The sequence below is a fragment of the Oncorhynchus clarkii genome, chromosome 16 (genome assembly GCF_045791955.1).
Source record: "Oncorhynchus clarkii lewisi isolate Uvic-CL-2024 chromosome 16, UVic_Ocla_1.0, whole genome shotgun sequence".
Lineage (NCBI taxonomy): Eukaryota > Metazoa > Chordata > Actinopteri > Salmoniformes > Salmonidae > Oncorhynchus > Oncorhynchus clarkii.
Genome location: NC_092162.1, coordinates 65131315 through 65154227, shown reverse-complemented (window position 1 = coordinate 65154227; position 22913 = coordinate 65131315). Strand labels below are relative to the sequence as shown.

Here is a 22913-nt window from a genome sequence, read left to right as displayed (position 1 = left end):
TTTAGGCCATGGGTAAAGCCAGGGATTAGGTCAGGGATTAGGCCAGGGGGAAGACCAGGGTTTTAGGCCAGGGATTAGGCCAGGGTGAAGACCAGGGTTTTAGGCCAGGGTTTAGGCCAGGGATAAGGCCAGGGGTTAGTCCAGGGGGAAGACCAGGGTTTTAGGCCAGATCTCAAATGTTGGTCTGTCAAACGGGGAAAAAAATGTTATCAGAGTAATTGCAGGATTTTCTGAGTTACCTCAAATGAAGCTGTAATTTAAGGTTTTTCATAGAAAAACATTACATGAATATTGACGTCTTGATTTTGTCTAAAGTAACGTTTAGCAAGTTGAGGAGACTAAACTGCTTGATGTAACCCTAGATTGTAAACTGACATGGTTTAAACAATCTTGATGCAATGGAAGCTGGTACGGGGAGAGGTGAGGAAGTGCTACGCTGCTTTTTTGATATCACAATCAACTACAGGCCCTAGTTTTATCACACCTGGACTACTGCCCAGTTATATGGTCAAGTGTCTCAAAGCAGAACATAGGGAAATTCCAGTTGGCCCAGAACAGAGCAGCACAGCTGGCCCTTAAATGTACACGGAAGGCTAATATCAATAACATGAATGTCAATCTCTCCTGGTTCAAAGTAGAGAGATTGACTGCATCACTACTTGTCTTTGTGAGAGGTATTGACGTATCGAAAGCACCGAACTGTCTGTTCAAACAGCTAACAAGCAGCTCATCCATACAGACATCCATACATACCCCACAAGACATGCCACCAGGGGTCTTTTCACAGTCCAAAAACAGACTCTGGGAAACACGCAGTACTATATAGAGCCATGACTACATGGAACTCTCTTCCATATCAAGGAACTCAAACGAGCAGGAAAATCAGGGTAAAAAACAGCATACAACTAACTACACCTCAGGGCACAATGCGGACTGAGAAGAGACACAGATACTCTACTGTGGTGTTGGGAATTTTATAGTGTACATTTATAATAAGAGACTAATAATGTATTCATGTATTTTATGATGTATTGTGTGTGATGTCATTGTTTTCACCCCGCTTGGACCCCAGGAAGAGTAGCTGCTGCCAATAGGGATCCTAATAAATAGGAACATATACTACATACTAAACAGCTCACAGGGATATTGGTATCCACAGTTACTCCATCAATAATCGGTTTCTTCAATTCAATTCTTCTTATATTCCCCAAATGTTTTCTTTTGAACATACACTAAATACACTGTAATTTAATCTTTAAACAACAGAACAATTGTCTCTCTGCCCCATGGCAACATGTGTAGAATTTCAAGAAATTTGCTTTAAAACTGCAATATTTTCTCTCTGCCCGGGGTCAACATGTGTAGAATTTCAAGAAATTTGCTTTAAAACTGCAATATTTTCTCTCTGCCCGGGGGCAAAATGTGTAGAATTTCAAGAAATTTGCTTTAAAACTGCAACATTTTCTCTCTGCCCCATGGCAAAATGTGTAGAATTTCAAGAAATTTGATTTAAAACTGCAACATTTTCTCTCTGCCCGGGGGCAAAATGTGTAGAATTGCAGAAAACGTTCTCTCTGATTCCATTGTGCTTTCCCAGGGCCTGAGACTTGTCCAGCCATGCACTGCAGAAGTCTTAGTAAAAGTGCTTGTATACTCTTTGTATTGCACTCTTAAGTAGAATAATGTGTTCTGAATAACGTGTCCCTGATGAATTTGCTATCACAAAAGGGATCCCTGATGAATTTGCTATTAAAAAAGGGATCCCTGATGAATTTCCTATCACAAAAGGGATCCCTGATGAATGTCCTATCACAAAAGGGATCCCTGAGAAATGTCCTATCACAAAAGGGATCCCTGATGAATTTGCTATCACAAAAGGGATCCCTGATGAATTTGCTATCACAAAAGGGATCCCGGATGAATTTGCTTTCACAAAAGGGATCCCTGATGAATTTCCTTTCACAAAAGGGATCCCTGATGAATTTCCTTTCACAAAAAGGATCCGTGATGAATTTGCTTTCATAAAAGGGATCCCTGATGAATTTCCTATCACAAAAGGGATCCCTGATGAATTTCCTATCACAAAAGGGATCCCTGATGAATTTCCTTTCACAAAAAGGATCCCTGATGAATTTCCTATCACAAAAGGGATCCCTGATGAATTTCCTATCACAAAAGGGATCCCTGATGAATTTCCTTTCACAAAAAGGATCCCTGATGAATTTCCTATCACAAAAGGGATCCCTGATGAATTTCCTTTCACAAAAAGGATCCCTGATGAATTTCCTATCACAAAAGGGATCCCTGATGAATTTGCTATCACAAAAAAGGTCCCTGAAGCAAAAAACGTTTGAGAACCACGGTATAGGCTACTGTAGTTAATTCCCCACGAAAAAACAATTGTAACGTCTTGCATTTACTGCTACAGGTTTGTAAGTCAACGACAACCAGAATATTATTTTATTACAACGATATGACTGCACATCATTTTTTTTTTTTTTTTTTAACCTCTAAATACAAGAACAATTCACCGACCTGCCCGAATATTAACAATGTTTCAAAAAGTACCCACATTCTTCCCTGGAACAGGTAGTAGATTCATTCGGTGAAAGTCCTTGCAGATAATGTGTCAAGTTAAGAGCTCTGGCATTTCCTGCTTTTGTTGGTTCACACATAACGGACCATAAAAATGGGTACTCACTCCATTTTAATCTCAATGTTTCTACACATAAATAGTCTCAATTGATTTCCCTAGCCCTAGAACAGTCCTAACAGGGCCTGTGGACAGCCGTGTGCTTTTAATACTTCACACTGTTCACGTTGTAGACAGTGGGAGAGCTGTCAAACATTGTTAAAGATTAAGTTCCCTGGACTGTGGTCCTGATAACATAAACACTGTCGGTCCACTCAAAACAGCCCTCAGCTCAGACAATGTGCCAGTTCACTTTTAGGGGTGAATTCCTAACATGGGGATGAGCTAAACCAACAAGCAATTTCCTGCTTAATTAATTCCCAAATTAAGTGCAGTATCATGTTTAGCGTGTTTGTGGCTGGCCTGGAGGTGGAAAGTGGATTGGCTTATTGGAATTTTAGGAGTCTCGTTGGGGTCGTAGACAAAAGTTTAGCTCCTTTTTGCTGGAGCCTTGACAGAGACTCTCCTGATTGAGTGTGCGTGTGTGTGTGTGTGTGTGTGTGTGTGTGTGTGTGTGTGTGTGTGTGTGTGTGTGTGTGTGTGTGTGTGTGTGTGTGTGTGTGTGTGTGTGTGTGTTTGTGAGTGTATGTCCTTGTGTGTGTGTGTGTTAATGTGCTTGTGTGTGTGTGTGTGTGTGTGTGTGTGTGTGTGTGTGTGTGTGTGTGTGTGTGTGTGTGTGTGTGTGTGTGTGTGTGTGTGTGTTTGTGAGTGTATGTCCTTGTGTGTGTGTGCGTTAATGTGCTTGTGTGTGTGTGTGTGTGTGTGTGTGTGTGTGTGTGTGTGTGTGTGTGTGTGTGTGTGTGTGTGTGTGTGTGTGTTTGTGAGTGTATGTCCTTGTGTGTGTGTGCGTTAATGTGCTTGTGTGTGTGTGTGTGTGTGTGTGTGTGTGTGTGTGTGTGTGTGTGTGTGTGTGTGTGTGTGTGTGTGTGTGTGTGTGTGTGTGTGTGTGTGTGTGTGTGTGTGTGTGTGTTATATTCCTGCTGTGAGATGGCTGGGCAGTCCACTGTCAGTCCGTTGGCTCCAGCCCAGTACCTGAGGAGTGACTGCTGGCCGCTCGTTCCTCTGAGATCACCGGTGCCTGACCAGACTCTGCTTCCTGACAGCACTTCCTGAAAGGGAACATTCTTGGAACACTACTTCTTCGAGGCCTGAGTGGAATTCACAGCCCATCACTGACTGGTTCTCTGGTTCAAATACAGTCCTTATTTTAGAACAAACAGGAAGCAAGATCTCACCACCACAGTTTTGATCCATCTGCAACCAATTGACACGTTGGCTTCCTACAATAATAAAACAATGATAGGTTAAGTAGCAAGGATAGCAGCTAGAGACATGTTTTGGTGAGATCATGATTACTCAGTCGTTTGCGTACTGATTGTGATTAAGGGATAGTGACTCAGCAATTTGACCGAAGTGCAACACTTGGACATGTACAGTTCATTCGGAAAGTTACAGACTTTTTCTAAAATGGATTACAATTGATTTTTTTCAAATCAATCTACACACAATACCCCATAATGACGAAGCAAAAACAGGTTTTTAGAAATGTCTTCAAATATATATATTTATATATAAATATATATATATTTAAAAAAATGTTTTTTAAAGAAGTTTACTTAAGTATTCAAAACCTTCACTCCATATTTTGTTTAAGCACCTTTGGCAGTGATTACAGCCTCAAGTCTTCTTGGGTTTGACACTACACGCTTGGCACACCTGTATTTGGGGAGTTTCTCACGTTCTTCTCTGCAGACGCTTTCAAGCTCTGCAAGGTTGAATGGGGAGCGTTGCTACACAGCTATTTTCAGGTCTCTCCAGAGATGTTCTATTGGGTTCAAGTCCGGGCTCTGGTTGGGCCACTCAAGGACGTTCAGAGACTTCTCCCGAAGCCACTCCCGCATTGTCTTGGCTGTGTGCATAGGGTCTTTGTCCTGTTGGAAGGTGAACCTTCGTCCCAGTCTGAGGTCCTGAGTGCTCTGGAGCAGGTTTTCATCAAGGACATCTCTGTACTTGGCTCCGTTCATCTTTCCCTCGATCCTGACAAGTCTCCCAGTCCCTGCTGCTGAACAACATCCCCACAGCATGATGTTGCCACCACCATGCTTCACCGTAGGGATGGTGCCAGGTTTTCTCCAGACGTGACACTTGGCATTCAGGCCAAATTGTTCAATCTTGCTTTCATTAGACCAGAAAATCTTGTTTCTCATGGTCTGAGAGTCCTTTAGGTGCCTTTTGGCAAACTCCAAATGGGCTGAAGTGCCTTTTACTGAGGAGTGGCTTCCGTCTGGCCATTCTACCATAAAGGCCTGATTGATGGAGTGGTGCCGAAATGGTTGTCCTTCTAGAAGGTTCTCCCATCTCTGTCAGAGTGACCATTGGGTTCTTGCTCACCTCCCTGACCAAGGCCCGTTTACCCCAATTGCTCAGTTTCTTCCATGTAAGATTCATGGAGCCCACTGTGTGGAAGAGAACGAGAACGGAATCACGGAATTCAGAACGGAATCACGGAATTCAGAACTGAATTCAACAATATAAAAAAACGTATTGAAATCAGCTAAATGTATTGAACTCATTAGAAAATGCATTCATTTGCCCAAGTGAATCATAAGACATGAACATAATGCATCAGTGATTGGTATTTTCATGCAACTTTCTGAAAGGCACAGGAAAGAAAAAGGAATTTGTTCTTAACTGACTTGCCTAGTTAAATAATAGTTAAATAAATAAAATAAAACCTTCTCAGTTAAATGTTAACTACAAAGTAGCCTATGCCTACCTGGCAGAATGATATCATGATTATTTGCATCAATCCAATGGCCATTTGATTAGCAAACTCTGTATGAGCGCTACAGCAACACTGCTTAACCAAACAATGGTCTCTTCCTGGCACCCTTGCGTCAATCTAACTAACATAATACAAAAAAATAATTAAAATGTGTCAGTTTAAGCTAGAGATAGAATGTTTTTTGCATCTTAATCCACAGCATCAGCCTATGTCGGCGTTCCGCATCTGCGGTGAAAGGTGGCATAGCTAGAGTGGTGTTTGTCAGACCTTGAGACATCCCGAAAATTGGTTTTCTCATGATAACGTCTGTAGCATCCAAATGGGTTGGCCTACAATCTATTATGACCCCTCTATGGAAAGGGGAGACTCATGAACGTAACCCAAAAATAAGGGGTTAAATATGTGTACAAAAATTACATTATATATATATATCCTGAGCTTTCTTATCTCTCCTAGATGTAGGACAGACACTTTAAAACCTTGTTTCTTATGATTTATTTTTGATTGTCTTTTTTGGCCATTTATGAATGCTTTGTTCACTGCATTTCTATGGGCTATAGTAGTAAGGGCCAAATTCAAAAGAGAAAAAAAGTGATTTTGAGATAGAACAACAAAAAAAACAGGGTAAAACTCAAACCTGGAAAAACAAAACGGAATTGGGGGAAAAATTACGGAATCAGGTAAAAAAAGAAGTGATTTTATCGGGCCCTACTAATAAACCAACCTGTGTTGCACCAGTGCTGTGTTTTTGCTGCAGGCCATTTACAGTAACCATGAATACTTCTCCGTAATTGCTCCTTTTGTGATGAGACCTGATGGATTCTGATAAGGACCATAGAGAAAGACTGTAGTTATGGTTGTTGGTAAGATAGATAAGAACCATAGAGAAAGACTGTAGCCTGGTGAGAGCCTCTCTATGATGCTTGGCTGGTGGAGGACCTCTATGTGGGAGCACACAGATTCCACCCTCGCGTCCTAGGGTCAGAGAGAGGACTTCTGGGAATCACATGATGACAATATGCCAACCAAGAGCTGCTTGGCCACTGAAACATGCCAGTATGGAACAGAGAGACACTACAACATGGTTGGTTGGAGATGAGGACCAACATATTAAAGAGATACTTCAAAAGAGGCCTTGTTTCACCTAAGTGTATCTCTTGATGTCGTTAGAGAAGACGCTTGTGTAAGTAGTGTGAAGAGTCTGAGGACTGTGTCACATAGAAGAAAAATGTGTGTCACTCAGACATTTGTTTGACACCCTTCATAATTAGGTTTTTACTGTGAACATAGTTGTTATAACCAATATTTGCTGACTTTGTTCAAACAAGATTTAATGTCTATTGTACCGCAAGGCATGCACACTATTTCACAACTTTCGGTAACAAATTGGGGTCAATATCATGTCTGTGTAGCTGATGTTCTATATGAGGCAGCAATTTGAGAATCCTGTTGGCCTCTACACACTGCCTACAATTAGGTTTAATGAAGACTAATTGAAAAAAAAAAAAGACAAGACAATTAGTTGTCTGTACAAAAATGTGCTGTGTGTCTAACCCTGTTCCTTCCTGTTACTTCCTCATTGTCATAAAACAGACATACCACAGATCCCTGTTGACAGGGGGTTCAGAGGTCAGGACATGTCAGGGCTCACAGAGACACAGCCACATTAAGGTGGAAGAAAGGAATGGGCCATTTGTTTTAAAACTTTGAGCTGGTCCTCAGGCTATGTGGCTGTGGAGCTGTGGAGCAGAGATGGGACAAAGCAGGTGTTGAGTGTTGAGTGTGAGCGGAGATGGGGAGCCACCTCTGTTTTCTGGGTCTGTAGTGCTTTTAGCCTGATCTGACTAGCTGGCTGGGGGGGGGGGGGGGGGAGAGGATAAGGCTCCTAATTAAATCATCGGCCCTGCGTTCGGTTCCTGGGGTGCGGGGCTTTGTGTCCTCCCTTCTCTTAAGAGGATAAATGGGCAGATTGAGGATTTTGACCTCGTCTCACGGACCAAGAGCTTTCAGGTTTAATGTAAAATAGATTTCCCTCTTACACAAAAGGGTAGCCATTTTTTTTGAGAAAATGAAACTAAGTGCAGTAGTGTATCCCAGGCTTATAATCTGATAAGGAAACAGTGTTTTTCACCCCCTCTGTTTTCAAATGTCTAGTAACAGCATGTAGAGGTGTGTTTCTGTTCAATAGTATGGTACATGAAGACATACATTCTGAACATGGAATACGTATTACTTCACCTAAACTGCTGCTTCTATGTTTTCTGCAACTGGAATATACTCAGTAGACTTGTATTCTTCAACTGGAATATACTCAGTAGACTTGTATTCTTCAACTGGAATATACTCAGTAGACTTGTATTCTTCAACTGGAATATACTCAGTAGACTTGTATTCTTCAACTGGAATATACTCAGTAGACTTGTATTCTTCAACTGGAATATACTCAGTAGACTTGTATTCTTCAACTGGAATATACTCAGTAGACTTGTATTCTTCAAATGGAATATACTCAGTAGACTTGTATTCTTCAACTGGAATATACTCAGTAGACTTGTATTCTTCAACTGGAATATACTCAGTAGACTTGTATTCTTCAACTGGAATATACTCAGTAGACTTGTATTCTTCAACTGGAATATACTCAGTAGACTTGTATTCTTCAACTGGAATATACTCAGTAGACTTGTATTCTTCAAATGGAATATACTCAGTAGACTTGTATTCTTCAACTGGAATATACTCAGTAGACTTGTATTCTTCAACTGGAATATACTCAGTAGACTTGTATTCTTCAACTGGAATATACTCAGTAGACTTGTATTCTTCAACTGGAATATACTCAGTAGACTTGTATTCTTCAACTGGAATATACTCAGTAGACTTGTATTCTTCAACTGGAATATACTCAGTAGACTTGTATTCTTCAACTGGAATATACTCAGTAGACTTGTATTCTTCAACTGGAATATACTCAGTAGACTTGTATTCTTCAACTGGAATATACTCAGTAGACCTGTACAGTTGTGGCCAAAAGTTTTGAGAAAGTCACAAAGTCTGCTGCCTCAGTTTGTATGATGGCAATTTGCATATACTCCAGAATGCTATGAAGAGTGATCAGATGGGCCTCCCGGGTGGCGCAGTGGTTAAGGGCGCTGTACTGCAGCGCCAGCTGTGCCATCAGAGTCCCTGGGTTCGCGCCCAGGCTCTGTCGTAACCGGCGACGCACAATTGGCCTAGCGTCGTCCGGGTTAGAGAGGGCTTGGTCGGTAGGGATGTCCTTGTCTCATCGCGCACCAGTGACTCCTGTGGCGGGCCGGGCGCAGTGCGCGCTAACCAAGGTTGCCAGGTGCACGGTGTAGCCTCCGACACATTGGTGCGGCTGGCTTCCGGGTTGGATGCGCGCTGTGTTAAGAAGCAGTGCGGCTGGTTGGGTTGTGTATCGGAGGACGCATGACATTCAACCTTCGTCTCTCCCGAGCCCGTACGGGAGTTGTAGCGATGAGACAAGATAGCTACTATGGATACCACGAAATTGGGGAGAAAAAGGGGTAAAAAATCAAGGGATCAAAAATCAACAAAAAAAAGGAGTGATCAGATGAATTTGCCATGCAAATGAACTGAATCACCAAAAAACATTTCCACTGCATTTCAGCCCTGCCACAAAAGGACCAGCTGACATCATGTCAGTGATGCTCTCGTTAACACAGGTGTGAGTGTTGACGAGGACAAGGCTGGATTGAGTCATGCTGATTGAGTTTGAATAACAGACTGGAAGCTTCAAGGGAGGGTGGTGCTTGGAATCGATGTTCTGACTCTGTCAACCTGCAAAGAAACATGTGCCATCATCATTACTTTGCAGGCAAGGATATTGCTGCAAGTAAGATCTATCGGATCATCAAGAACTTCAAGGAGAGCGGTTCAATTGTTGTGAAGGGTGCCCAAGAAAGTCCAGCAAGCGCCAGGACTGTTTCCTAAAGTTGATTCAGCTGCGGGATCCACCAGTACAGAGCTTGCTCAGAAATGGCAGTAGGCAGGTGTGAGTGCATCTGCACGTACTGTGAGGCGAAGACTTTTGGAGGATGGCCTGGTGTCAAGAAGGGCAGCAAAGAAGCCACTTCTCTCCAGGAAAAACATCAGGGACAGAATGATATTCTGCAAAAGGTACAGGGACTGAATCCCCTTTCCGATTGTTTGGGGCATCTGGAAAAAAGCTTGTCCGGCGAAGACAAGGTGAGTGTGTCCTGTGTCATGCCAACAGTAAAGCATCCTGAGACCATTCATGTGTGGGGTTGCTTCTCAGCCAAGGGAGTGGGCTCACTCACAATTTTGCCTAAGAACACAGCCATGAATAAAGAATGGTACAAACACATCCTCCGAGAGCAACCATCCAGGAACAGTTTAGTGACGAACAATGCCTTTTCCAGCATGTTGGAGCACCTTCCCATAAGGCAAAAGTGATAACTAAGTGGCTCAGGGAACAAAACATTGATATTTTGGGTCCATGGCCAGGAAACTCCCCAGACCTTAATCCCATTGAGAACTTGTGGTCAATCCTCAAGAGGCGGGTGGACAAACAAAAACCCACAAATTCTGACAAACTCCAATCATTGATTATGCAAGAATGGGCTGCCATCAATCAGGATGTGGCCCAGAAGTTAATTGACAGCATGACAGGACGGATTGCAAAGGTCTTGAAAAAGAAGGGTCAACACTGCAAAATATTGACTCTGTGCATCAACTTCATGTAATTGTCAGTAAAATCCTTTGACACTTATGAAATGCTTGTAATTATACTTCAGTATTCCATAGTAACATCTGACCAAAAATATCTAAAGACACTGAAGCAGCAAACTTTGTGGAAATTAATATTTTGGCCACGACTGTATTCAAGTGATACTGTTACTTTTCATATCTGATTTTTTTTTTTTTTACAAAATCCTTTTCTTTGATGACGTTTAACATAAAATACAATACATAGCAAACTAAAAAGGAAAAGGTAATAGCATTCGTCTCTCATTCCTTCCTCACGTGTTGCATTCCATATTGTACTGGAGCTCCAACCTGACAGTTATTGCTAAATACTCTCCAGGACCTCAGTCAGATTCCCTTTAGACACTTAAAAGCGTCGGCACTCTCCAGCGAGGGAAACTGACCTCTGCCAAGGGAATGAGACATCTGTCATTCCTATCCCCAGTCACACCTTTAGCGGCAGGACATGTGGCCCAGGTCCCCAGCTTTTATTGAGCGCTTTGGAGAAAAGGTTAGATATTTATGATCAGTAGTATCAGTATCATAGGGCTCGTCCAAAGGGCTCGTAGGGCTCTTCCAAAGACAATGCTTTTAATGTCTGTTTTACATTTATTACATAATGCTGAGGCTGCTGGGAGTTTTTTTGTTTTTTTTGCAAAGTTGACCTGGGTGTAAGGCAAGCTATATGCAACTTTCAACAGAAACCAGAGGATTGAATAAACAGTACCAGTCCAAAGTATGGACACAGCTGCTCATTAAAGGGTTTTTTCTTTATTTTTTACTATTTTCTACATTGTAGAATAATAGTGAAGACATCAAAACTATTAAATAACACATATGGAATCATGTAGTAACCAAAAAAGTGTTAAACAAATCAAAATATATTTTATATTTGAGATTCTTCAAAGTAGTCACCCTTTGCCTTGATAACAGCTTTGCACACTCGTGGCATTCTCTTAACCAGCTTCATGAAGTAGTCACCTGGAATACATTTCAATTAACAGAAGTGCCTTGTTAAAAGATAATTTGTGGAATTTCTTTCCTTCTAAATGTGTTTGAGACAATCAGTTGTGTTGTGACAAGGTAGGGTGGTGTACAGAAGATAGGGGCAGTAGTGTATCCCAAGCGTATTCTCTGATCCTCCAGAATGTTCCTTAGCTATAGTCACATTGTGGCAGCAGGAATGATTTTGTCAGGATTTAGAGGGCATAGACCATGGTTATTGTGTTGAACTCTTTTATTATCTACACTCAGTGTTTTCGGTACACCACCCCGCTCACGAAAATGGATCGCCCCTACAGGCAGTGACTCACGTGACCGTGGCCTGCTATATAAAGCAGGCAGACAGGCACTGAGGCATTCAGTTACTGTTCGATTAAACCTGAAAATGGGCAAAACTAGTGACCTAAGCGACTTTGAGCGTGGTATTATCGTCGTTGCCAGGCACGCCGGATTAAGTATCTCAGAAACGGCTGGCCTCCTGGGCTTCTCACGCACAACAGTGTCTAGGGTTTACAGAGAATGCTGTGACAAACAAAAAACATCCAGTCAGGGTGTTGATAAAAGAGGTCCAAGGTGAATGGAAAGAATCGTTCAAGCTAACAGGCGGGCCACAAACAGACAAATAATTGCGCAGTACAACAGTGGTGTGCAGAACGACAACTCGGAACGCACAACTCATCAATCCTTGTCAAGGATAGGCTATTGCAGCAGACTACCACACCGGGTTCCACTCCTATCAACTATAAACAAGAATAAGTGGCTTCTGTGGGTACGCAATCACTAACACTGGACAATTGAGGAGTTGAAAAACACTGCCTCGTCTGCTGGATTCCAGTTCCGTCAAACTGACGACAGAGTCAGGATTTGGCATAAGCAGCGTGAGTCCATGGCCCCATCCTGCCTGATGTCAACGGTACAGGCTGTTGGCAGTGGTGTACTGATGTGGGGAATATTTTCCTGGTCCCTTGATACCAATTGAGCAACAAACATTTCCAATTCTTTGTAGAATCCAGGCTGTTCTGGATGCAGAGGGGGGGGGGGGGGGGGGGGGGGGTTAATAATTTAAACCTTTATTTACCTTGGCAAGTCAGTTAAGAACAAATTCTTATTTTCAATGACAGCCTAGGAACAGTGGGCAATGCTTTGTTCAGGGGCAGGACGACAGGTTTTTATCTTGTCAGCTCGGGGATTAGATCTTACAACCTTTCGGTTACTAACCCAACACTCTAACCACTAGGCTACCTGCCACCCCGTAAACTGACTAGTCAGTGGATTTTCTTGTACGAGTAACACTGAGCATTTCATTTGCAGCTTTAGGATGCAAATGTTATACTGGCTGAAACATGGGTTGCAAAGATATTGGTAATTTAACAAAGTTACCGGAATCTACAGTAATTTTGGTAATTAACAGAAAATCTATATCAATCTATCGTAAATTTGTTAATTTACACTTGAATAACTTGTTAAAAAAATATTCATATATAGTATTCATTTTTTTAATATCGATATCCATATTGCCCATGAGGTTCTATTTACAAAAATATATATAAAGGATATTTCATGCTGAAACACTCATATTAAACACCAATGCTATTCACTAAGTTGATGGTTTATATTCAGGATAATATTTTACAGTTTTGTTATTGTATTTTATCATATTATTTAATTATTTTAGATATTTTACATGTGATAAGGCCAGAGATGATAATGTAATAATCTAAAGTACCCAAAATGGCCACTAGATGTCTTGTGATAGAGTACATCAAATCCAGATTTATATTAAATGTTTTATTTAACCTGGATTTAAGTAGGCAAGTCAGTTTAGCACAAATTCTTATTTACAATGACAGCCTACCCCCGGCCAAACCCTACCCTGGACGACGCTGGGCCAATTGTGCGCCACCTTATGGGACTCCCAATCACGGCCTGTTGTGATACAGCCTGGAATCAAACCAGGGACTGTAATGACGCCTCTAGCACTGAGATGCAGTGCCTTAGACCGCTGTGCCACTCGAGAGCCCCATACAAAAATTCCCAGTAATATACCCACCCTTTGCAACCCAAGGCAAAACAGACAATATAAATAGTTGGAACAGTTCAGTACAGCTGCATTCAGTGCTTGCTGTCTGCGGTAAGAATTCTATATAGAGGCCAACTAAATGAAGAATTACATTGAGTTGATCTAATATAAAACATTTTCTGCATTCCCTTTGTGGAAAAACACTATAGTATGTTCCAGTCTCCCTTCACTCAATAAAAACAATCCTACCAAAGGATTATTATCAAGACATTTCTTAATATGACCACATTTAGAGTCCCTGCCATTTGTCACAGGCACAAATGTGACTGATATTTAGGTAAGGATTTGACAGAGGGACTGTAAAGCACGTTAACCGTTTCAGTGTTTGCAGTAAATGTCTTCCTGTCGATGGAAAGGGGAGGTATTGTACCTTCCCTCTTAAGTCATTTATATTTTCATTTTACAATGAAGGACTAAGATGGTGTAATTTCTCTCATTCTTCATCCTCCCTCTTTCTCTTCACCCTGATGAATGGCGTCCTCTTTCCTCCTAAAGGCAGACAAGACACCCTGTTGTGATAGGCAGTTAAGTCAACAACCCCTGGCCTGACCTCTGATTCATAGTGCTCCTTACCCTATCCAGTTCCACCTTCATTAATTCACATGTTTGTTGCCCTTTTTCAAATGTCATCACTTTCCCACATTTAGCTTGTATGGCTGCGCCCTGGGCCAGCGGCCTGTGTATTCTCACAGCCCTGGAACACAGACAGATGCATCAGGCCCCCTCAGAATGTTCAACTTTTTGTTAATGTTGTTTCTCTAATACCACTAGCCACTTAGACATTTTAGGAAGTTGGCTTAAGCTACCCCATACAGTGGGGCAAAAAATGTATTTAGTCAGCCACCAATTGTGCAAGTTCTCCCACTTAAAAAGATGAGAGAGTCCTGTAATTTTCATCATAGGTACACTTCAACTATGACAGACAAAATGAGAGAAAAAAAATCCAGAAAATCACATTGTAGGATTTTTAATGAATTTATTTGCAAATTATGGTGGAAAATAAGTATTTGGTCAATAACAAAGGTTTATCTCAATACGTTGTTATATACCCTTTGTTGGCAATGACAGAGGTCAAACGTTTTCTGTAAGTCTTCACAAGGTTTTCACACACTGTTCCTGATATTTTGTCCCATTCATCCATGCAGATCTCCTCTAGAGCAGTGATGTTTTGGGGTTGTTGCTGGGCAACACGGACTTTCAACTCCCTCCAAAGATTTTCTATGGGGTTGAGATCTGGAGACTGGCTAGGCCACTCCAGGACCTTGAAATGCTTCTTACGAAGCCACTCCTTCATTGCCCGGGCGGTGTGTTTGGGATCATTGTCATGCTGAAAGACCCAGCCACGTTTCATCTTCAATGCCCTTGCTGATGGAAGGAGGTTTTCACTCAAAATCTCACGATACATGGCCCCATTCATTCTTTCCTTTACACGGATCAGTCGTCCTGATCCCTTTGCAGAAGAACAGCCCCAAAGCATGATGTTTCCACCCCCATGCTTCACAGTAGGTATGGTGTTCTTTGGATGCAACTCAGCATTCTTTGTCCTCCAAACACGACGAGTTGAGTTTTTACCAAAAAGTTATATTTTGGTTTCATCTGACCATATGACACTTTACCAATCTTCTTCTGGATCATCCAAATGCTCTCTAGCAAACTTCAGATGGACCTGGACATGTACTGGCTTAAGCAGGGCGACACGTCTGGCACTGCAGGATTTGAGTCCCTGGCGTCGTAGTGTGTTACTGATGGTAGGCTTTGTTACTTTGGTCCCAGCTCTCTGCAGGTCATTCACTATGTCCCCCCATGTGGTTCTGAGATTTTTGCTCACCGTTTTTGTGATCATTTTGACCCCACGGGTGAGATCGTGCGTGGAGCCCCAGATCGAGGGAGATTATCAGTGGTCTTGTATGTACTCCATTTCCTAATAATTGCTCCCACAGTTGATTTCTTCAAACCAAGCTGCTTACCTATTGCAGATTCAGTCTTCCCAGCCTGGTGCAGGTCTACAATTTTGTTTCTGGTGTCCTTTGACAGCTCTTTGGTCTTGGCCATAGTGGAGTTTGGAGTGTGACTGTTTGAGGTTGTGGACATGTGTCTTTTATACTGATAACAAGTTCAAACAGGTGCCATTAATACAGGTAACAAGTGGAGGACAAAGGAGCCTCTTAAAGAAGAAGTTACAGGTCTGTGAGAGCCAGAAATCTTGCTTGTGTGTAGGTGACCAAATGCTTATTTTCCACCATCATTTGCAAATAAATTCCTTAAAAATCCTACAATGTGATTTTCTGGATTTTGTTTTCTCATTTTGTCTGTCATAGTTGAAGTGTACCTATGTTGAAAATTACAGGCCTCTCTCATCTTTTTAAGTGGGAGAACTTGCACAATTGGTGGCTGACTAAATACTTTTTTGCCCCACTGTAGGTTCCCCATCTCATAACTAGCTTCCACGTACCCATTTCAAGCTATCAAGTTAAAGTAGCTATATAGCTTGTCTATCTGTTATGCGGAGTGGAACAGGGGAACCCAAGAGCAGACTCAGATGAGGAAACTGGGATGAAGTAACCAAGGAATTTATTGAAACACAGAGGGAGATGGAGTACAGGCCAGGGGAAGCTCAGGTGGGTTGTTTAGAACCAGGTGCGGAGGCTGAGGCTGGAGCGAGAGGGGTTGGGACAGGGTAAGCAGGTCCGGAGGGGAATCCAAGGGAGTAGTACAGTGGGGAATCCAGGACAGAGTAGCACGATGACGATACATTGAACTGGAGACAAGGACCAGAGTCAGAGCGGGCGGAACTGTAGCGGAGAGGAAAACAGCATCAGGCAAGGAAACCAGGCACACCAGGCTCTATCAGTAACAACCGGCTAGAAGCATAGACTGAGCAGAGATTATGATCTGGCAGTGTGGAAGTGGCAGGACTAAGTATTTGTAGAGGTCTTGATTATGGAGCAGGTTGCAGCTGGTGTGTATCTGCTCTGACTCCAGCACACCTGTCTCAGCCCACACAATCACACACACACACACAGAGAGAGAGAGGGAGAGGGAGAGAGTACTGGGGGAGTGGCGGCAGGTTAAGGAGACACAGGATGAGCAGTAGAGGGCGTGGCAGGAGCAGATGTAATACTATCTTAGCTGGCATGCCTGCCATCAAGGTTGGTAGACTTTAGGAAAGCAACCAAGTGAATAGGACTCACTGTACTGAATAAGACTGACATTCCTTTCAATCTTTTGAGCAGAGATTCATAGAGGCATATTTAGTTTCTTTAAAAAAATGACAACCAGTCAGTAGGATACAAGTAGCTCAAAAGGTATACTTAGATATGCAGAAAAATAAACATGTTTTTTACGTAGAATTAAGCATAATGATTATTGCTCGAGCTTGCATGAAAAATATGTTTCAGGTGTTTGAAAATGGCTAAATTATCCAACTTCCACCCACCAGCCATCCTCACATACAGTACTTTGTGCTCCCTTAGATTTTTGTGGTGCATGCCGCCCCTGGACAGAGATCAGAACTCTCACAACGCCCTGATCTCTCTAAAGTGTTTCTATTCTGGTGCATGGAGCACCATATACGCAGCTACACTGATTTACTCTTACCCCTGTCACCCCATCTGGAGGATATGGAGACATTTAAATTAAAGGATTAGGGGATAAATTAATGTTTTTTTATATATCTCAAATGTAATCAAAAATGAAGATTATCTCTTTCATTAAGTACAATTTTACAGAACATTCAGTGTTGTTACGGAAATAACCAATTGATTTTCATATTTGCAGAAAACATGCAAGAATGTCTAAATAATATACAGTATCTCTCACCATATTCATGATACAGTGCAAAAATCTAAGCAAACTGAAATAAGAGAAAGAGAGAATATAGATTCACAGAGAGAATAGAAATCAGCCTAACTAAACATGATTGGCCCTTAGAAAGAAGTTCTGATGAGCGATCCAAATCCATAGCAGACGAGCAACCGAACAAGCAGACCTATTCCTCCTCTTTTTTCCCTGTTACCATGACATCATTGTTTCACTGCCACCATGACATCATTGTTTCCCCGTTACCATGACATCATTGTTTCCCTGCCACCATGACATCATTGTTTTCCCTGTTACCATGACATCATTGTTTCACTGCCACCATGACATCATTGTTTCCCCGTTACCATGACATCATTGTTTCACTGCCACAATGACATCATTGTTTCCCTGCCACCATGACATATTTTTTCCCTGCCACCATGACATCATTGTTTCCCTGCCACCATGACATCATTGTTTCACTGCCACCATGACATCATTGTTTTCCCTGCCACCATGACATCATTGTTTCCCTGGTACCATGACATCATTGTTTCCCTGCCACCATGACATCATTGTTTCCCTGTTACCATGACATCATTGTTTCCCTGCCACCATGACATATTTTTTCCCTGCCACCATGACATCATTGTTTCCCTGCCACCATGACATCATTGTTTCACTGCCACCATGACATCATTGTTTTCCCTGTTACCATGACATCTCTGTTTCACTGCCACCATGACATCATTGTTTCCCTGCCACCATGACATCATTGTTTCCCTGCCACCATGATATCATTGTTTCACTGCCACCACGACATCATTGTTTCACTGCCACCATGACATCATTGTTTCCCTGTTACCATGACATCATTGTTTCACTGCCACCATGACATCATTGTTTCCCTGCCACCATGACATCATTGTTTCCCTGCCACCATGACATATTTTTTTCCCTGCCACCATGACATCATTGTTTCCCTGCCACCATGACATCATTGTTTCCCTGCCACCATGACATCATTGTTTCCCTGGTACCATGACATCATTGTTTCCCTGCCACCATGATATCATTGTTTCCCTGGTACCATGACATCATTGTTTCCCTGTTACCATGATATCATTGTTTCACTGCCACCATGACATCATTGTTTCCCTGCCACCATGACATCATTGTTTCACTGCCACCATGACATCATTGTTTCCCTGTTACCATGACATCATTGTTTCACTGTCACCATGACATCATTGTTTCCCTGCCACCATGACACCATTGTTTCCCTGCCACCATGACATATTTTTTTCCCTGCCACCATGACATTATTGTTTCCCTGCCACCATGACATCATTGTTTCCCTGCCACCATGACATCATTGTTTCCCTGGTACCATGACATCATTGTTTCCCTGCCACCATGACATCATTGTTTCCCTGCCACCATGACATTATTGTTTCCCTGCCACCATGACATATTTTTTTCCCTGCCACCATGACATCATTGTTTCCCTGCCACCATGACATCATTGTTTCCCTGCCACCATGACATCATTGTTTCCCTGGTACCATGACATCATTGTTTCACTGCCACCATGACATCATTGTTTCCCTGTTACCATGACATCATTGTTTCCCTGTTACCATGACATCATTGTTCCCCTTCCACCATGACATCATTGTTTCCTTGCCACCATGACATCATTGTTTCCCTGCCACCATGACATCATTGTTTCCCTGCCACCATGACATATTTTTTTCCCTGCCACCATGACATCATTGTTTCCCTGTTACCATGACATCATTGTTTCACTGCCACCATGACATCATTGTTTCCTTGCCACCATGACATCATTGTTTCCCTGCCACCATGACATCATTAAATGCATGCTCTTCAACCGATCGCTACCTGTACCTACCCGCCTGTCCAACATTACTACTCTGGACGGCTCTGACTTAGAATACGTGGACAACTACAAATACTTAGGTGTCTGGTTAGACTGTAAACTCTCCTTCCAGACCCATATCAAACATCTCCAATCCAAAGTTAAATCTAGAATTGGCTTCCTATTTCGCAACAAAGCATCCTTCACTCATGCTGCCAAACATACCCTTGTAAAACTGACCATCCTACCAATCCTCGACTTTGGCGATGTCATTTACAAAATAGCCTCCAATACCCTACTCAACAAATTGGATGCAGTCTATCACAGTGCAATCCGTTTTGTCACCAAAGCCCCATATACTACCCACCATTGCAACCTGTACGCTCTCGTTGGCTGGCCCTCGCTTCATACTCGTCGCCAAACCCACTGGCTCCATGTCATCTACAAGACCCTGCTAGGTAAAGTCCCCCCTTATCTCAGCTCGCTGGTCACCATTGCATCTCCCACCTGTAGCACACGCTCCAGCAGGTATATCTCTCTAGTCACCCCCAAAACCAATTCTTTCTTTGGCCGCCTCTCCTTCCAGTTCTCTGCTGCCAATGACTGGAACGAACTACAAAAATCTCTGAAACTGGAAACACTTATCTCCCTCACTAGCTTTAAGCACCAACTGTCAGAGCAGCTCACAGATTACTGCACCTGTACATAGCCCACCTATAATTTAGCCCAAACAACTACCTCTTTCCCTACCGTATTTAATTTATTTATTTATTTTGCTCCTTTGCACCCCATTATTTTTATTTCTAGTTTGCACATTCTCCCATTGCAAATCTACCATTCCAGTGTTTTACTTGCTATATTGTATTTACTTTGCCACCATGGCCTTTTTGCCTTTACCTCCCGTATCTCACCTCATTTGCTCACATCGTATATAGACTTGTTTATACTGTATTATTGACTGTATGTTTGTTTTACTCCATGTGTAACTCTGTGTCGTTGTATGTGTCGAACTGCTTTGCTTTATCTTGGCCAGGTCGCAATTGTAAATGAGAACTTGTTCTCAACTTGCCTACCTGGTTAAATAAAGGTGAAATATATAAATAAAAATAAATAAAATCATTGTTTCCCTGCCACCATGACATCATTGTTTCCCTGTTACCATGACATCATTGTTTCCCTGCCACCATGACATCATTGTTCCCCTGTTACCATAACATCATTGTTTCACTGCCACCATGGCATCATTGTTTCCCTGCCACCAATGACATCATTGTTTCCCTGTTACCATGACATCATTGTTTCCCTGCCACCATGACATCATTGTTTCCCTGCCTCCATGACATCATTGTTTCCCTGCCACCATGACATCATTGTTTCCCTGCCACCATGACCTCATTGTTTCCCTGCCTCCATGACATCATTTGAATCACAGGGAGACAGGAGGAAGTGTAATATTTATCTAAATTCCAATTACCTTCATCTGAGCTGTTTGATGTTGTCAAGAGGTCAGCACTCAGCAATGACTCTGCATTTCAAACACTCCAACTAGACCGAGGAGGACATTAGCCTCCCAGAGACTCGGCTGTAGTTGCAATATGCCATTCTTCATTATGTCCTGTTCTCTGGAGGCTTGTGTAGGGTAGTTTCAGTGTACTGACTGCAGACAACTAGACCCACACTGTGTACTTTAGCTGTGTTATCTTCATAAAGCATTGCTGCAGGACGGCCAGTGTAATTCTGAAATGGCTTGGGGACTGGTCACAAATAAGAAGAATAGTAATTAGGAATTTGGCAGATTTAATCAAATTGTTGTTCCATTAAAACAATACAGTGCTTTAATTTAGTCCAATGAACCTTGATTTATGACATCAGTGGTATTGTTCTGATTTAGCATGTCATATTCCCACAGGGCTAGCTAACTGTACTGTACCATCAGGCCTGATAAACTGTATGCCACATGGTTTTACAGCATCAACCAGGGCAAGGGGCTTACTATGCACCTGGCAGGTCCTGCATGGTGTGCAGGTTGGCAGGTTCTTTACCTTTATCTGCTTCAATGGCAGCAGTTTGCTAACTGTGAACTGCCTTTTTTTCTGTTGTTCTTTGCTAGTTGTTTTGTAATGCTGTAGTGTTTCAGTTATGTTATTGCAGCCTAGTTTCAGTTACATTTCCTTGTCTTTACGCTATTCTGGAATTGGCACGAAAATACAGTTGGATGTAGTTTTTCTCCATAATTCCAACCCACTACATTGAGAGGATGAGTCCATGAAATGGGATTCTGAAACTATTGATCACGACATCAACGACTTATGAGTAAGATTTTCTCCAGCGAATCAGAGCATTTTGCATCATAGCAATGAATGCCTGGATAGATTTGCGTAACAGCCATGGAAAGTGGTTTAACATCTCTTATTTGATCATGTGTCAGAGGTATAAGCCCCAGGATCTATTTCACAAATGATCAGATGCCCTAGATAGAAAAAAGAGAAGAACTTGCTGGAGGAAAATGCTAATTGTGTCTGTTGTGGGAAACGCAGGCATTTGGAAGTTGTGAAAATGAGGAACGTAACAGCAGATAGCTGGGTGTGAGATGACTGCAGCTGGTATCACTTGAACTGACAAAGCGCAGACAATGACCATCATATTTTCCTCCCTGCTGTTTCACTGCTGTGGGGGATATGGTCTCCGTCTTGGACAGCAACTCGTGACACCCAATATGGCAGCGTTCAACTAATGGATGCCACCTTGTCAACACTAATTACTAAGACTGCAGCAACGAGGAGGCAGCTAATTAACAGACTAACGATGTTTGTCTCTTCCGGCTGACCCAGATATTTAGGAGAAAGCCAAGCTTGTCACTCTCACATTTTCTCCTGTTTATCTTTCCACAAATGTCTACATTTCTATTCCATGTTTTTTCCAAATGGATTCCTCTATATTTCAGCATTCATTTGGTTTATTTACCATTCCCTTCCTGCCTCTGACATATTTCCCTCAAAATTGATTAGGACAGAAAAGCAAGGTGTCATTTTTTCCCCTCTGAAATGAAGAATGTGAAAGCAGGTGAGCTTTGCAGCAGCCATAACTGCAGTTGTCAGAGCTCAGAGTATTTATTCCCAATCACATCAAAGATTAGAACTCCTTTCCCCGCTCAATGTTCTAATCATCAGTGTAAGGAAACAGAGACGGTGGTAATGATGAAACAGCGGGGGTTGTGTGTGTGTGTGTGTGTGTGTGTGTGTGTGTGTGTGTGTGTGTGTGTGTGTGTGTGTGTGTGTGTGTGTGTGTGTGTGTGTGTGTGTGTGTGTGTGTGTGTGTGTGTGTGTAACTGTGTGTGTGTAACTGTGTATAGTAAGCATAATACATTTTTTACTGATCTTACATATTGAGACAATTCCTCCTCACCAGCCCCCCCCCTCCCCCCATACATATTCAGTATCCCTCAGAATTTATTTTCTAGGTCAGTGAAAGAGCTGAGGATTTGTGGGAGGTTTGGGGAATGTTGTTTGTGTCTGATTCAAAGCCAAATTAAAATAATGTTTCTGTTTTCAAACTTTGAAAATGTTCCCTACGTATAGTTTGGTTCGCAAAAAATATTCACAAAAAATATTACATTGTCGTGACTCTTCAAATAATAATCTGAAAAAAGTATGAAATTATTTAGCAATTTGTTTAAACATCTGTCTCATTTTCCCTCAGATCCGAGTAGATGGCATACCTCCCCCGTCCCAGAGTGCTTTGCTGTATGAGACTGTTACAGTGGATGAAGGGAAACCTATTCTGCGTGACATGGTCTTCAGCCCTGACTACCAACACATCTACATGCTAAGTGACAAACAGGTGAGACACACACACACACACACACACACACACACACACACACACACACACACACACACACACACACACACACCAGATAGAA

The 22913-nt window shown here is 42.2% G+C and overlaps 1 protein-coding gene across 1 annotated transcript in view; it reads left to right on the top strand.

The window, feature by feature from the left end:
• Window positions 1–22913, top strand: part of LOC139368925 (plexin A3-like) — a 181704-nt gene that overhangs the window by 43685 nt on the left and 115106 nt on the right. The window contains exon 4 of the mRNA XM_071108425.1: window positions 22691–22831. Within this exon, the coding sequence (XP_070964526.1) occupies window positions 22691–22831 (141 nt within the window). The remainder of the gene's footprint in view (window positions 1–22690; window positions 22832–22913) is intronic.